The sequence below is a fragment of the Penicillium hordei genome (assembly GCF_028827395.1).
Source record: "Penicillium hordei strain IBT 12815 chromosome Unknown utg000003l_segment0_segment0, whole genome shotgun sequence".
NCBI classification, from domain to species: domain Eukaryota; kingdom Fungi; phylum Ascomycota; class Eurotiomycetes; order Eurotiales; family Aspergillaceae; genus Penicillium; species Penicillium hordei.
The window spans coordinates 2,626,917-2,643,485 of record NW_026623144.1 but is presented as its reverse complement, the minus strand read 5'-3'; the positions used below and the strand labels follow the sequence as shown (position 1 = coordinate 2,643,485).

The window sequence follows — 16,569 nt, the reverse complement described above, 5'->3', positions numbered from 1 at the left end:
CCCAATTCCCCCTCCGGTCGCAAAAGGAGGTAGATGATAGGTTTTACTGGGAATTATTGTCCACCGCGGACTTAATTACACGTCGCTTCCTCCGTGTTGTAATGGCCGAGCCGACTGGCTTGAAGCCAGGGCCACGGTTCGCAGGGTTCATGGCTGCTCAACTTGGTTGCTCTGATGACAGCCGATCGAGAAACGGAGAGGATGAACAGACGGAGGTTGGGGAGTCGTAGATGGATCAAAACGATAGAGGAATATTGGATGGAGGAGTCAAAGGAGAAGCTGGAGCGGATGAGAAGACGCATGAATGTACGGAGGAACATGTTCATCCGATTGGTTAGAGAGCTGTTGATCCACGGATCCTTCCCGCATTACCCCGCGCCTTGCCTAGTCAAGTTAGCGTATAGCGGATGAGCGTTTACTTCCGATCAATCACATCAGACAATCCGACTAGATCTCCATATACCACCATTCTTCGTACTAATGGAGGTTCACTGCCCCTGAAATCTCTATCTATTGGTTCTGCCTATGTTTCCATCGTCTATGTGGCGATACAAGCGTGCTCTACGGCGAAAACATACCCCACTCACCCCACCCCACGCATGATGGAGAACCTCGTTTAGTCCACATGACCTGTCTGCTAGACAAGTGCTCTGATTTAGTATATCGGATCTATTATCACACAGTCCATATAGCTGAAAACGTGCACCTACATATCCCTGACAGCCACGATGGATTCTCCGCCCGCGGACGAACCCAGCCTCCAACCAGCTTCCATCAATCGTCGGAGCAAACCCCAGCTCTCCTGTAATCTATGTCGTCGGAGGAAGTAAGTACCAAAGATCTTCAACTCTCCCAATCAAATCTGACTAAATTCTCCGATAGGCTCCGATGCGATCGCAAGGAGCCCTGTTCGACATGCACCGCTCGTGGATTGGCGCTCTCGTGTGCCTATCCCAACAATCAAGCCCCAGCCCAGCGCCGACGGGCGCCTGGGCCACATGAGACCTACAGGGGTTGCCCCCAAGCAACCGTTCAAGACCGTTTGGGCCAGTTGGAGCAGATCGTTGTTTCGCTGATGCAGAAGACCACTTCAGATGGCCAAGACCGGCCGGGCCAGCATCTAGGCGCGTCGATTCCCCAAGATCGCCCCGAAGAGGGCTCACCAGAAGGAGCCACCAATTCCGAAGTCTCTCCAGCTCAGTCCGACGGTGGAAATGTATGGTTTAGCTCTTCAGATGCCCAGTACGTCGGAGGAACCCATTGGGCTACCATCCTGGATGGGATCGCCGACCTCAAGGAGCAGCTCGAACGGGAAGACCACCGGAACATGGAAAAACCTGCTATGCTGCATACTTTTCTGCTGTATGGATGTAAATCAGCAAGTAAAGAAGATATCTTGGCAGCTCTGCCCGATCGACCCGTCGTCGATCGTTATATATCCCAGTACTTCAATCGGTTGGACTTGGCGCCATGTAAGCCCCTGATCTGCAATATCGGAGTACTGGCTAATACAAAGCATCGTATGCTTCAGACTGCCTACACAGTGGTCAATTTTCACGAGAGGTATGCGAACGACTTCGCCAAATAACACGAGTAGACTGTGGTGCTAACAATAATGAATGTAGTATGAACGGTTCTGGGAGAATCCATCCCAGGCCTCGGTCATGTGGCTCGGTCTCCTCTTTTCTATGATATGTCTCGCAGTGCTGGCTTCTAGTGCGGCAGACTCCAGCTCATCTCCGGGGTTCCGAAATCCGTTGGTGGATACATACCGCGAAAAGATAGTACAGTGCCTCATTCTGGGCGAGTACACCAAATCAGGGCGTTACGTGTTTGAAACCCTATACCATTACTTGACCATCGAGTATTCCATCCGCAAGGATGCTGACCAGGACATCTGGATCCTTTCGGCAATTTCAGTCAATATAGCTCTACGTATGGGCTACCACCGGGATCCGTCGCACTTGCCAGGGGTCTCTCCATTTGCAGGAGAGATGAGACGGCGGGCCTGGGCCACCATTCTACAGGGAGATATCTTGATTTCGACCCAAATGGGTATGCCACGCATGATCAAGGATTGGCAATGTGACACAGTAGAGCCCCGTAATCTGAATGACTCGGACTTCGATGAGGACTGCTCCAAGCTTCCCCTGTCAAGACCGGAGACGGAGATCACTACGGTTTCGTACCTGATCGCTCGACGACGTATCTTTGGCGCCTTGGGTGTGATCGTCGATTTCACCGCATCGGTGCGATCGGTGACCTATAACGAGGTAATGCGACTAGATCGAATTCTGAATGATGCGGAGGCCACGGTGCCTGCCTATCTCCGCATGAAGGCCATGGCTGGGGCGGTGACCGATCCCCCGCATGTGATTATGCATCGGCTCTTTCTTAGACTGATGTTTCACAAGGGTCAGATTATGCTACACTGCAAGTACTTAAACCCGGACCTAACCACATTTTCCGAGGACCACACATCATACTCCTACTCACGTAGCTCTTGCATAAAGGCAGCCTTGGGTATTTTGGAGATTCAGCATATATGCGACGAGGAAACCAGCCCAGATGGCCAGCTTTATACAATGCGATGGAGAGATTCCTCCATCATGAAGCATGAGTTTCTGACAGCCACGATGCTGCTATGCTTTCTCGCACGACAGCCAGATGCTCTAACTGATGGCCACAACTTGGACCAAATCATAGCAGCGCTAACAAGGGCGCATGGTATCTGGATGAGGTTAAGGAATTTATCGATGGAAGCAAAGACAGCAGCAGATACTCTCAGCATTGTTCTTGCTCAACAATCAGGTGATTCTGATGTGGGCGCAGAGGGTCAGACTATGAACAATGATTTCGCCCTAAATTCAGGTCAGTTGGCCGTCTCACTCTCTTCCCGTGTCCTTGCTTATGGTAGCTCAGCCCTGCCTATGCCCTTTCCCGCTGGAGGGCTCAATGGCAACGGTCTGGAAGAGAATTTTCATTATGGATTTCCTTTCATGGCGTCCAGTCAGATGTTTCCAAGCTCAGCAATGATGATGGATCCGAACCTCGCATGGCAATGGCAAAAGGTTTGTTACAACTCCTATCCTCTCCAGACGCGCCACTCAATAGAAAATAGTACTTTGGAACCGAATTTCCGCAGGATCCAGCCTAGAGAATCCGTGCAAAGTGTGGAGTTCGGCATGTTGCGTCCGGAACTTTTCGGTGGGATATCAGGTTAGCTGATATGGGCCCAGACCAGTCCAAGCCTCAACGAGACGACAATTATACCACGAAGACAATGAAAAAGCGTATTTAATGAATACATTTCCCCCAATTTCAATTAAATACCTCAACAATTATCTTATATTCTTATAGCTCCTCGGTTTCTTCAACATGAATCGATATAAAAGCCTGCAGGCCCACTATGCCTGAACCAATTGCAATCATCGGAACCGTCTGTCGCTTTCCAGGCGGGTGCGATAGCCCCAGCAAACTCTGGGAGCTGTTGAGAAACCCTAGTGGCATTTCCAAGAAGGTTCCTCTGGATCGTTTCAATGTTGATCATTTCTACCACCCCGAGGCAACCCATCATGGCACCACAAACGTCACCAAGTCCTACTTTCTTGAGGAGAACATCGCTCAGTTTGGTGTGCAGTTCTTCAATATACAGCCGATGGAGAGCGATGCCGTTGATCCGCAGCAGCGTCTACTTCTAGAGATTGTGTATGACTCCCTTTGCACTACGGGTCTGCCCATGGAGAACCCCCGTGGATCGTCCACGGCTGTCTATATTGGTATGATGTGCGATGACTGGTCCACCATGGTGGTGAGCGATGTCGAGACCCTGCCAACCTATACAGCTACTGGCTTAGCCCGAAGTATTGTGTCCAACCGGATTTCGTACGTCTTTGACTGGCATGGTCCTTCGATGACAGTTGATACCGCCTGATGGGAAATATACCTTTTGCTGTACGGACTGAATATTCAGGTGGGTGAATATCCACCCTGAGTGCGCTGGATAGAGCGGCGAGCCGCCCATGCCCTAACCGTGGGAGCTAAGAGACCACGGCCTTAGACATGCTGTTGTATGTTTTTTTAATATTTTTTTTATTACCACATACTGTCTCTATACGGCAGGTCTCAGTGTGTTCCTAACACCTAAACAGCACTCTAAGTATGATTGATATACCATTTGCGATCCGGCGCACACCCGCCTACAAGGGCGTATATTAAGATTTAGAAACCTTCCTCGCGCCTTTTTATTTGGAACTAATCAGAGTTTCACCTATTGAATAAGGGCCATCGCTGATTTTCAAAGTATGAGTCACCTTATCAAGTTTGTAGAACGCAGACTAATCCTTATCTAGTTTCTGGAATCAACCACCTCGATCACTCTCGTTCAGTAAAAAGAAGATTCCCCTGCTCCTCCTCCAAAATTACCTTGATCTTCTGCGAATCAGCGTTCAACTTGCCCAGTGGACGCGTAATCGAGAAGTCATGGTCTGGGGAGACCCGCAGCCGTCCGAGAAGGAGTGGAAACACAGAGGATTTCCACAGGATAGCATGGCCTCGTGTTTCCCACGCCATAGCGATAAATAGCAGGATTGATAAAATTACCGTTATTCCAGGAAGAATCACCCAAGGCCAGCGAACATGAATATACGTCTCAACTCGATAAGCCCACCCACGCACTGCAGAGCTCTCGTCACTTAACCGGATATGGTCCGTCATGCTAGTGGCCATGGATTCCATCGACTGTGTGATATTGTCACTACTAAAGAGGAAGGAGGACGACTGAATACCCGGCTGAAGTGTTCCGTCCGTTTGAGTGAGGCTCGTATTGAACAACATGTTCATCAAGCTCCGGAGATGGGTGAGTGTATTGTATTCGATGATGTAGGTGGAGTTGGTGGAGAATGGTTTGGCACCGTGCGCAGGAGCAAGGAGACAGGTTTCACTTTGGATGCACTCTGTTACGTTCCTAACCGGGAGAGGTTGGATTCGTAATGGCTCCACGGTATTGCTATGGATGGTACCACGGCTCTTAGGGTATTGCTTCTCGCACAAAAACACAGTGCAGTTGGTCATTGTGGGAATCTTATCCACTGCGCTAGCATTGCTAGCGGTGTAGGTGAGGTCGCGGGAGAATTTAGCGCTAAAAAATGAAACCACGACGTCTGGTTTGAAAACCTGGTTTGTCGGCGAATATTTGTGATTGAGCTGAATGGTTGACGTGCTACGTAGAGCTCGTTGTTGGATGAAAGAACCATGTTGGTGATGAAAGGCGTGAACGTAAACCCGTGGGGGAAGGAGTAAGAGCAGTTGAACGGGGTCGATAAAAAGGGCCCACGCGACTGTCTTGCACTCCTATCCCAGAAGGAGGAATTCTCCGCGATTGGTTTGCATGTCTGGATGGCATCTTTTGTGATATCTTCGCACTTACTACAGATCCCCAGGCTGGCAAAGTCGGGATAAGTGCAGCTGGCTGAGGGGCACACTGGGTCAAGGGGACTGTTGATTCTCGCCAGTCCGTTCAAGAGTGCACTCTGCATGGTGGGATCCAAGACGCCCCAGTCACTTGTTGGTATGTTCCACACCGGTCGATATTCCAAGGCCCTTTGCACAGACGCGGTCACATCAGCCGCCCGCACATCGCGCGATGGAAAGACGAGAATTTGCTGGGAGAAGGGATCAATAGCGACTGATAAAACCATCAGCAATGCACCCGCAATCGCCAATCCCGACCGGATTCTCCAGAATACCTCCATTGCGCCCCAAGGACCGCGGCTAGCCTGGTCTAGGACGTGGAAAGAATACAATGGTGTTAATTTTTCCCCTGCGTGCTGCTTCCACTTCAACTGGCCAAGGCAGGCTGACAGCGGTACCAACATTGAGGCCTTCATGCAAGTGGTTATTACAGAGATCACTGCGTTTGGTGAGACAGAATATTGCCATTTAGCATAGGACATCCCGCCCACATATCTTAGGAATCCCATTAAGAGGCCGAGGCAAATAAAACTGAGAGTGGCACCTCCGATTTCCCATGCCCAGGATCCGGACCAGTCAATTTCCTTAATTCTTTCTGATACATGCCTGTTGCGTTTCTCGTGCACCTTACCGGGCAGTGAAGAGTGGTCGACAGAAGCGAGGCTCCCGTTCGACTGGTTGTTGATGGTTGCAAGACTGATACATCTAGGATCATCAAATTCGAAATCAGGGTGATCGGTCGAGTGTTGATCGATTATCGGAGTGATGCTCCTCTCTTCATTGCACCGGTTATCATTTTCCGAACGAGATTGGCCGTTCAATTTTGGTGTCATCGTCAACTTCGTCAGATTAAAACGGCGTCGATGAAGAAGTTTATCATGACTGGAAGGGGCTGCCCGTAACAATAAACACTTCCATAGTCCTGGCTTGGCTTGGAGAAACACAGCCTCTGAAGTAGGGTGCTTTGCAGGAATATTTGAAGCTTCCAGTCTCAGCTAGCCCCCATAAGGTGGGGAAGTAGCTAATGGGGAATGTGATCTGCAAATGGCACGGGGGCTGTACAATGTACAGTCAAAGCACCAATCGCTTTCCGGACACGTTATCAACTATAGGTTGGCAGTAAATTAATCGTTAAGCGAGCTGGGAAGCGTGCCATAAACTGATATCCAAACCTCTCACTTACAATTAAAACTAAGTGACGGAAAGCTGGTGTACGAACAATGTATGGTATAAATGACCAATGTTGACAACTAACTAAAATGACAAAACCCGCTATTTCAACAATGTGTGCGGACAATGATGACTAACTGTTATATGCACTTTTGTATGGTATGCCTGGTACCCAATGTCACATGATGTTTCCGGTATATTACCTGGTTTCTACCATGTATTCGGACTTGGTATTCGACACTAAGACCTAACATGGTCCACAAGGGGAAAAGACACAACTTGAACGAATACCTTCACCAACGTTTCTTTTAAACAAATCAAACTATCGTCTAGTTCTAACTATTCGTTTAAGTTGTATAACCATTATGTTCTAATCTGTGAAAGTTAATAAACTTCGCGTGGTCTGGCACTGATCATAGAGGTAATGCCAAGCCGTTTGCAAGATGTTCAGAGTCGATCTCTCTAGTCCCTAGCTCCGATTGACTAGAAAGCGATGAAGTAAAAGATAGTAATAACGTTGACTACCGAGGTAAAGCTTCTTATATTAGTAGAAATAGGTAAAACTATATAATAGTAGCGCCGAGTCCGTATTATATTAGGCTTCTAACTAGATCGCCCGTTATTTATTATATACGATAACTAGCAAACTGTCGATTTGTCAACGAAAGATGGGGCGGCAATGTATGCAAAGCTCCGACATATACATATAAATCGATACTAGATAAAGTAAGAGGTTGGCGAGGGTCGAGTTAATATAGACTAGGTTCTAACCATAGTGATACCAATAGATAGCGTTATAAAAGCGCTTCCTAAGTAGAAATAGTATCTCTTTAAAGAGCTGATTGGGATAAAAGAGATAAGTTGTCTAAAATACGAAATAGAGGCTATTTGAAGTAATTGCAGAAATAAAGGAATTGGCAGCTCTTAAAGCCAGGAAAATACAAGCTTTAAAAGCTAAGGGGTTGTATCAAATGCGAAGTCGAGTATATGGTTAGAACAGAGTAACTATTATACCTCAATTATCATATTACTTCGACTACTAGGCATACCATAGCTATGATACGTTTGTAATCCCACAGTATGTGGACACCTATACATATATACCACTGTAGTTGAACTGAGTTCCATAACTCAGTTTGGCTATGCCCTTTTGGCTTAATGGGTAAAATCCCGGAGTAGTGGCCGGCTTGTGATCTCAACGTTTAGTTATCATTACCGCACAGATTGTTGAAATAGTGGGTTTTTGTCATTTTAGTTGGAGTTCTCAACATTGGTCATCCATACCATACATCGTTCCTACACCAGATTTCTGTCAGTTAGAACAACAAGGAAAGTCAATACAGAAACACAGAAAGTTGAACATCATTGATTGGACCCCCTATTTTACGATACAGCACTGACTGACAGCTAGTGGTAACTTAACAAACAAGGTATCGAGGCAGATGCTCAGTCCCAACAGTTCCATCTACTCCATCTCGGATGCATCAACCCAGTTACCGTGCAAACCTTGCCGCAGTCGAAGCCCAATTTCGACCACGGCTACTGGCTTGGAGAAATTCTTGGTGTCAATTACCACCAACTCCGTCAACATGGTATCCAGACGATTCACTAAGCCAATCAAGAAGCCATCTCCTTCCGGCGAATCTGCTGATCTTGGAGCAAAGCAGGGTTCTTGAACTAAAGAATTGGGTCCAAAAAGACAGTGCTCTACTTTCCCGAGGGATAGATCGACCATCGTATAAGCATTCAGGCCGGCAGAACCCACCAGGGTCTTTGAGTTCGATTCCTCACTCGCCTGGTTAGTAGCACAGAAGATGAACTTTTGTTTTTGAGTCGTGAATCGATCGTCTATGCGTGGGAACTCGCAAGGGATGTCCAAGAGCACTTCGGGATCAGATAGTCGCTGGTACGTTCCATCCGTAGGCACTTCGGCTTTCAGGTCAAAGCAAAACCGCACCAACTGAATCTTAATGTTACTGATTGTTGGTGAATTGTCCTTTCGATTTTCCTCGGGAAAGAAAGGCAGCACGTTCCCATGGGCAAGTACAGTCTCGACGAAGACCTTTTCTATTTCTCCATCGGGCCCAACTTCCTGGTAAGCGTTCGCGGTATGAGTTGGAAAACTGTTTTTCCAAGTAAACCATCTGACCTTCGTGGCATCCGAGCCCCGTCGAGGTACTAGACCCCAGTGAAGATCCAGATCATGGTCGTACGAATAGTGCGAACCACCTTTTTTCATCTCCTCAATGTCAACACGCATCGGGACAAGCATCAAAGCGACGTAGTCTTCAGACACTCCGGCGTCGTGCAGAAAGCCGCAAAAGGGATTCTGGAACCAGCACTCCTCAGTCTTCTTGCCATCTGGGCCAAGGGCAAAGTAACAGCAATCCGTTGTGCCGGATCCCTTGGCTTGCGTGCCCCAGCATACAAGCTCTTTGCTCTTAGGGTCGACTTTCGGATGGGCGGTGAATGATCTAGAGGAGATTTGACCGTCGAAATTCCAGTACCCTCGCGTTTCTAGGGTCACTGGGTCGAGAGAGTATGGAAGCGTATACTCTTTCAAGGCAAGCAGATTCCCATGATAATAGATAACATTGGTGTTCGCCGTGCTCTCAATCGCAGCCCTGACGCAAGGGTGACTTGTATAAGGATTCTGATATCGACCCCACAAAGACTGCCGTGCTTCCCTCTCTTTGACAAGTCTCTCCGTCTTAACATATTGCTGCCTGAAATCAACATGGCCATCTTTGATTTTGAAAGCACTGACATTGCCGTCGCCATCGAATGGTATATATTGCGTACCGTTCTCGTGGTAAGACGGCGAGATATGGGGGTCGGGCATCACACGGAAGAAGGTCCCATCCAATTCTTTTGGGACCTCTCCATGGACAATGAGGTTGCGTACTTCCCCTTCAAAACGACAAGGCTTTTCAAAGCCTTGCAACCAAGGGATGTCGGGAAAAGGTAAAGCCATATTTGCGAGTGGCAACTTTGAGCGCTTCAATCCTTGGTGAACAAAGATGGAGAAGAAAATGTTAGTCTGGATTGCGACAGTGCTTTGTACAGTGTGTACAGATGCAAGGAGGATGGGAAGCTCGTCTACTATATAGTTAGATAGGACGTGGCAGCTCTGAAAGGCACATGAGAGCCATCGGCGGGGCCCCACATGAGAAGGGTGGTTTCAGGGCGTATACCAAGGCTCTCACAATACGCGACGGCGTCACCATCTTGTGCTATGCCTTGATACCCCGTGGAACAGACTTTAAGTGGGGCTCCACTTAATACGTATGGTACAGCCTACAAGTGCCTTGATAAGACAGCTCTGGTCCTTTCAGGCGTATTGTTTAATATTTCTGTGAGAGCATATTTCGGGTGTGTTTACTTTGTCTCATCTACATCCAAGGAAGCGTGCATTTATACTACTACGCTGAACATGTCGCAAATCGAAACGAGATTGTTTATTAACAACCAGGTAACATATTTCCAATCTACGGGTTCTATAATACCTAGAGTCCTCTGGCATATATTGACTTTCACAGTATGTCCGCTCTCGCTCCGGGGCGACGTTGGCTGTCTGTAACCCGACAGATGGCTCAACAATTACCACCAACCTCCAAGTTGCCGGCGAAGAGGACGTCAGTGCTGCTGTTGCAGCAGCCAATATCGCATTCCAGACTGGTCCTTGGAGAAGCTTCACCGGCCAACAGAGGGCAAAATGTTTGTTCCGCCTAGCAGACCTCATCGACGACGATGCAGAGTCCCTTCTTCAATTAGAGACCATAGCTATGGGGGTTCCCAAGGCTGGCATGGAATTTATGATGCCTCTAGTCACGAAGTACCTCCGTTGTGAGTCAATCCTGCTCCAATGAAAAGGCAATTATAGTGCTTACGCGGCCCAGATTATGCCAGCTATGCAGTCAACATTTCTGGGGAGTCGTATCCGGCAGAGGATGGTGTTTACAAGATCGTGACTTATGAGCCTTTGGGTGTTTGCGCTTCCCTAGCTTCGTTCAATGCCACCTTTCTGTAGGTGTACATCTCGATGGGCGTCGGCCATTGCTCATTGTGTTAATTAGGTACGTGGCCTTGAAATTGGGACCCGCACTCGCTGCTGGGAATACGGTAAAAGCTCTTGCACACCGCACTCAACTGCCTGTCTAACTTTTGCCAATAGTGCATCTTCAAAGCCTCCGAGAAAGCCCCTTTTGGTGCACTAGCACTTGGCCGGTTGGTCGGTAAGGCTGGCTTTCCACCGGGGGTTATAAACTTCCTCTCGGGCTCGGTAGAGACAGGCAAACTACTAGCTTCCGATATGGGCATCGCCCATATTAACTTCACGGGATCGGTCACTGCTGGCCGCAGGGTCCAAGAAGCTGCGGCTAAAAGCAACCTCAAGCGGTGTGTCCTGGAATTGGGCGGAAAGTCGCCAGCTATAGTATTCAATGATGCTCACATTGCAACGGCATTATCCTGGTGAGTATCTCGTACAACTTTACTTTGCGCTCTAAAAGGCCTGGGCTGACTCAAAAGATAGCTGCTCATTCGGGTTTCTCGCTAATACCGGCCAGGTTTGTGTTGGTAAGTGTAGCTCTTTGGTCTCGGTGAGCACAAACTGACAAATTGGCAAGCAACTTCCAGAGTCTATGTCCAGGAGGACATAGCTCCAGCTTTCATAGAGGGTCTAAGACGCCATTTCGAAGAGGCTCGGACCAGGGTTGGGGATCCGACGTCTTCCTCCACATTATTCGGCCCTCTTGCGGATAAGGACCAGATGGATCGGGTCTTAACTTATATTGAAGATGGGAAAAGCCAAGCTGATCTACTATGTGGCGGTAATCGCATAGGTGACAAGGGTTGTTTTGTCGAGCCAACGATTTTCTTAAATCCAAGTCGAGGGAGCAAAGTGTATACCGAGGAGATATTTGGCCCTGTCTTGGTGGTTAAAACATTCCAGACCGAGGGGGAGGCAATATCTCTCGCCAATGACACGCAATTTGGCCTTTCGGGTAAGAACTACTCCCTGAAGCTGAACATGCATATACTGACGCCTTAGAAGCTTCCATCTACACGCGAGATATCTCCAGGGCTCTCCGTGTGTCAGCACTTCTCAAAACAGGCACGGTTGGTGTTAACAAAAATTTCTCCCCCGAGGTTGAGACTCCCTTCGGCGGAGTAAAAGCTAGTGGTTTAGGCCGAGAGTCCGGAAGAGCGGGACTGATGGAATACCTCGAGCCAAAATCCATCCACATAAGGTTTTCTCTACCCACTATCTTATACACGAACATAATGCTAACGAGGCCTAAACAGCCTATGATAGGTTCTTAGGTTGTTGGTCTGTTTGGGTTAAGCAACATGTGCTTAGCAGTTATTGGTGAGCTGTGCCGCTTGCTAGATCTTCTGACCGAGACATAACTGTAGAAGCAAAATATGTGTCTTTTCACAACACAGCCGAGACTTGCTGAGTGCACACCTCTAAATCACCCGTTATACTACTCCCTTATCTCTACTTTAGCCTTGTATAAAGACCTCGCCCAAGGCCCAAATCCAAGAGTCCATTGGCGGGTAATACCCCACCAAAACCCACGGTCGGCAGCCCATTTATATACACAACTTCCCATTTAGAATGGATAAGGCAACGATTCATCTAAACAACTTACTTTTTTTACAACGACCTCCTATAGTTACTACTAGATTGCGACAGGCCGTATTACATCAACATTTTGTTTGACGGAAGTTCTATTTTGGACACAATTACCGCAGACGTAGATGCTCACAGAACCAAGTTTGAAGTACATGTGCCTCCTTTACAACTTCATTTGTCGTTAGGCTTGATATTAAGGCGTGTGACTGATTAACGTGTTGGTGGTGGAAGCTCCCTGGATGATTTGTTCGACGGTGATTCCTAGTGTGTTTCCAGGGTAGTGTGATTCCGATTTTCATAGAGACCTTGTCTCCTGTTGATTAAGATGGAGTATATCCCAATCCGGGAATCATGTCAGACAAGAAACAAACTAGTTCCCGGGGTGCCGGTGGGGGTGGTGGAATAGAAAGTGGGGAATTTGGATGATGGTGTGGTGCTCCACCGAGAAGTTGAATATTTTGGCTCATAAATGTTGTCTATCCTTGCCCCTAGCTTGATAGAGAATCTACCCTCCTTACTCTGTCCTTGACGTTGTTAATCTACTTAAGGTCTTTGCACGCTTGCTAAATACAAACCACCTAAAAATGCTTTTTCTGCTCTCTGTATCCTACCTCACTTCTTTTGAAGAAGTAGAGAAGCATTTTCCGGCTCACGTAGCCTGGTTAGAGGAGCAATATGAGCGGAAGGTCTATCTCCTGTTTGCCCGCAAAATCCCGTTCACAGGCGGAGTATGCCTTGCAGCCGCAGAATCGGCAGATCAAATGACTGAGATTACCGAAACCGACCCCTTCCGTATCAGCAAAGTCGCGAAATACCACATTCAAGAGCTCGACCTGACAAAAGTCAATGCCGTTTCGCTCCTCGAACATGCGTCCCACCGAGATTAAGGTCTTCTTGGTCTTTTCTCATGGCGTTAGAGATGTCGGCACATATGAAGAAGAGGAATGACCGAGCTGGATCTACATCTGGAATATCTGAAGCGGAGGAAGACATCCGAGGACGAAGGTAGAAAATACGCAGGTGCTGGTGGTGCATACAACTGTCTAACCTGGTGGGATTCACACATCTCATAGGGATCTACTAGCATCAGGATTTCTGCATATTTTATGCATGTTGTTTCAATTATATGCAAATAAATGATATCACTCTGTCCTATGAAAATATTCTAATTAAATCATAAAAACTAGATATCACCCTAGATTATACGGAGCATATGAGATCGCATTGGAATACTGGTATATTTCATGCAAAGCTTTCACATTTATGGCAGTATTATATGTCGAATACCATGGAAGCCTATGGTGGAACTATAGGGCACTGAAAACCCCCCAGACCGCATATTGGCATGCTCCACGCAAAAGTGCATAATTTGTTTGGCAAGCTTGTCCGCACAGATAGGGAAAATATCAGATTTTTTATCATTTTAGGGGTCATATATATCTTTCATGGTACCCATATATTATCATACAGGCATATTTCTGTCATTATAAAGTATGTCACTTTAACATCGCATGGTTGTAAGTATATACAACACTTGCTCTATAATATCACTGGTGCTCGGTGCGTAGTGAGGACTCAGGGTTCTTGGTGATCAGCTCACCCTTTATGTTCAGGGCAAAGGATTAATATAGACGTTTATGCTTAGTATCCTCCATTTTACCTTTAGCTTTCATAATGTCGCTAATTACTTTGATTTAAGTCTGATTTATTGTGAGATCCGTAAGATTCTTAGATTGAGCACTAACATCTCAACATATTGTCACCAGTGAATATATACATGGCCAAACCATTCGTAAGTGAACACGGGCAGACACAGATAACCACAATTGTATGATCCAGTAGGCAATATACCGCAGCTAAACACACGCAACCGGGGTTTCATGGGTCACCTTATCCAGAGAGAGGAGATGCCCAGCAGGTGATCCGAATGTGGGAAAATTGCCCGGCAACCACCGTATACGCCGCCAAAAAACGGAACCTCGCCTTCTCGCCCTTCTTGAAGGGGTAGAAAAAATGATTCGGCGTATCCTCATCACTGACAAATTTGCCGTCAAGCTCAGCCAGTATAGTTTCCCCAGTCTGTGCCCAGGCACGGATTATCAACTCCTCGCTGATTCCATTGTGGGCTGCTTCGAACAGTTTGATGACCTGTTCGCGCCCCTGAACCTTGTTGGTGCCGTCTTCGAGAATAACGTCATCAGTAAAAAACCGAAGTGCCGTTTGCCGCTCGTTGTGCGCGGTGTTGTACGACTCAATATAGGCTGGGTAGTCCATCTTAATCGTTCAAATCAGCACCGCCTGATAATAACCAACGTGTATTGAGACGACTAATATTCACTGTCCCACTATACTTCGAGTTAGTATTCTCCTTGGGCTAGAATTGAACGGGTGTCGGGATCGATGTACCTTAAGCAGCGTAGGATCTCTTGATTTGGAAAGTAAATATGTCCACCAAGGGACTTATGAGCGTGTATTAATAGTCTTCCACGAATTCCGTGTTTTGTTAGGTCACCCCGTTCTCAGGCCCCCAATAGTAGTGTTAGTACTAGGTGGTGCACCATTATCACCTGATTTAGCCACATTTTGGTGCTGCAATTTTTCTTTCTCCTCAGTTAGTTCTCCTGGGAAGTGGTGCCCCACCTGTAATCCGTAGGGCTAGCCGGAGAAACGGAGCGAATTTTCTATATTCTACTAAGCCCCCGCTTGTCTTAAGACTGTCTGGTAAGTTTTTTAAATAAGATCAAACTACCCTTTAATGGTTTTAGGATCTTTATATTTCGCGCGCTTATAGTTATGTCGTTTCGAGAATTAGGAGAAAAAGAGAGGATACCGTTTTATATAATTATATACATATTTTTCGCCGACCGAAAGAACCGGGGTAGTTCTACGTAGACTGCGACATCGCCCGTCCATGGGCACTAGAAAGTGTCCACGGCCCGTGGGCCTTTTGAAATTTGACGCCCATCGCCCACCGTTATGCAAAATTAATGCAAAAATTACCCTATTAGGCTATTTTATGTACATAATCAGATCTTGGCAGTATCCACTTTGCCAAGAGTGCCCGCATATGTCTTGGCGACGCTAAAAGTGTCTCCACTTTGGTGGGCGTTGTCGCAGTCTACGTGGTATATTAAAACGACGCGCTACTTTACGAATTAAAGAGATTTCTTGATTCTTAAAAGCCTAGATAGCTAGTAAGATCCTACCCTCTTACTCTATTGAATTTCTAGAGCTTTAAGAGCGAATTGGTGGCATAGTGGGTGGTTGAATTGACTAAGTAATAACCTATAGACGCGTTTTCGATGGGGTGGGCCACTCGCTTGTGTGGGCCACTCGCTTGTGTGGGCCACTCGCTTGTGAAATACGTTAACTAAGTAACTAACGTATTCGGTAACGTATTCGGTAAGCGAGTGGCCACTGTAAGCGAGTGGCCACCCCAACCAAAAACGCGTCCATGAATTAGCACTTAGTTAATTCAACCACCCACTATGCCACCAATACGCTCTCAATCCTCTAAAAATTCAATAGAGCAAGAGGGTAGGATCTTATTAGCTATCCAGGCTTTTAAAAATAGAGATATTAGCTCTATTTCTCTTGCTGCGCGTACATTCAATGTCCCGCGTACAACTCTCCGCCGCCGAATTGATGGAGTACAACACCGCGTGATTTCACGCGCCAATTGCTCGAAATTGACTGAAATTGAAGAGGAGTCTCTTTAAAAATGGATTCTCTCTATGGATCTACGTGGAGCGGCCCCTCGGCCCTCTATGGTACGAGAAATGGCAGATCTTCTTCTTCAAAAGCGTGGAACTACCCTAGTTCTTTCGGTCGGCGAAAAATGGGTATTTAACTATATAAAACGGCATCCTCTCCTTTCCTCCCGATTCTCGAAACGATATAACTACGAGCGCGCGAAATGTAAAGACCCTAAAATCATTTAAGGGTGGTTTGATCTTGTTTAAAAAACCATCCTTTAATTTAGGATCGACCCCGACGATATCTATAACTTCGATAAGACCGGCTTTATAATAGGATTAACTACAACTACGAAGGTTATTACGAGGAGTAAATACTACGGTCGGAGGCCGGTTTTATAACCTAGAAATCGAGAGTAGGTGACTGTTATTGAGTATACGAATGCTTCTAGCTAGGCCCTTCCTCCGTATATAGTTTTTAAAGGCAAAGTCTTTATTAAATCATGGTTCGACGGCCTCCCGGAGGATTGGCGCTTCGAAGTTAGTCCTAATAGCTGGACCTCCGATAAAATTAGCCTTCGTTAGCTCGAA

The 16,569-nt window shown here is 47.0% G+C and overlaps 7 protein-coding genes across 7 annotated transcripts; 4 read left to right on the top strand and 3 right to left on the bottom strand.

The window, feature by feature from the left end:
* Positions 1 to 728: 728 nt before the first annotated feature.
* On the top strand, positions 729 to 3,224 carry N7537_006233 (transcriptional regulator family TF; the record flags this gene model as incomplete). The annotated part of the gene is made up of 4 exons (XM_056897290.1): positions 729 to 826; positions 883 to 1,472; positions 1,532 to 1,563; positions 1,626 to 3,224. The coding sequence occupies 4 exons, from the start codon at positions 729 to 731 to the stop codon at positions 3,222 to 3,224; spliced, it is 2,319 nt and encodes a 772-aa protein (XP_056753075.1).
* A 185-nt stretch (positions 3,225 to 3,409) lies between these two features.
* On the top strand, positions 3,410 to 3,934 carry N7537_006232 (beta-ketoacyl [acyl carrier protein] synthase domain-containing protein; the record flags this gene model as incomplete). The annotated part of the gene is made up of 1 exon (XM_056897289.1): positions 3,410 to 3,934. One exon carries the CDS (start codon positions 3,410 to 3,412, stop codon positions 3,932 to 3,934), a length of 525 nt encoding a protein of 174 aa, XP_056753074.1.
* Positions 3,935 to 4,374: 440 nt separating this feature from the next.
* N7537_006231 (DUF3176 domain-containing protein) lies at positions 4,375 to 6,305 on the bottom strand (the record flags this gene model as incomplete). Its single annotated transcript, XM_056897288.1, has 2 exons — positions 4,375 to 5,162; positions 5,219 to 6,305. The coding sequence occupies 2 exons, from the start codon at positions 6,303 to 6,305 to the stop codon at positions 4,375 to 4,377; spliced, it is 1,875 nt and encodes a 624-aa protein (XP_056753073.1).
* A 1,802-nt stretch (positions 6,306 to 8,107) lies between these two features.
* On the bottom strand, positions 8,108 to 9,616 carry N7537_006230 (carotenoid oxygenase family protein; the record flags this gene model as incomplete). The annotated part of the gene is made up of 1 exon (XM_056897287.1): positions 8,108 to 9,616. The coding sequence occupies one exon, from the start codon at positions 9,614 to 9,616 to the stop codon at positions 8,108 to 8,110; it is 1,509 nt and encodes a 502-aa protein (XP_056753072.1).
* A 459-nt stretch (positions 9,617 to 10,075) lies between these two features.
* Positions 10,076 to 11,956, top strand: N7537_006229 (aldehyde dehydrogenase family protein; the record flags this gene model as incomplete). Its single annotated transcript, XM_056897286.1, has 9 exons — positions 10,076 to 10,114; positions 10,182 to 10,488; positions 10,542 to 10,668; positions 10,719 to 10,764; positions 10,817 to 11,115; positions 11,177 to 11,220; positions 11,271 to 11,648; positions 11,699 to 11,894; positions 11,950 to 11,956. 9 exons carry the CDS (start codon positions 10,076 to 10,078, stop codon positions 11,954 to 11,956), a joined length of 1,443 nt encoding a protein of 480 aa, XP_056753071.1.
* A 911-nt stretch (positions 11,957 to 12,867) lies between these two features.
* On the top strand, positions 12,868 to 13,170 carry N7537_006228 (YciI family protein; the record flags this gene model as incomplete). The annotated part of the gene is made up of 1 exon (XM_056897285.1): positions 12,868 to 13,170. The coding sequence occupies one exon, from the start codon at positions 12,868 to 12,870 to the stop codon at positions 13,168 to 13,170; it is 303 nt and encodes a 100-aa protein (XP_056753070.1).
* Positions 13,171 to 14,173: 1,003 nt separating this feature from the next.
* Positions 14,174 to 14,557, bottom strand: N7537_006227 (nuclear transport factor 2 family protein; the record flags this gene model as incomplete). The annotated part of the gene is made up of 1 exon (XM_056897284.1): positions 14,174 to 14,557. The coding sequence occupies one exon, from the start codon at positions 14,555 to 14,557 to the stop codon at positions 14,174 to 14,176; it is 384 nt and encodes a 127-aa protein (XP_056753069.1).
* Positions 14,558 to 16,569: the final 2,012 nt, after the last annotated feature.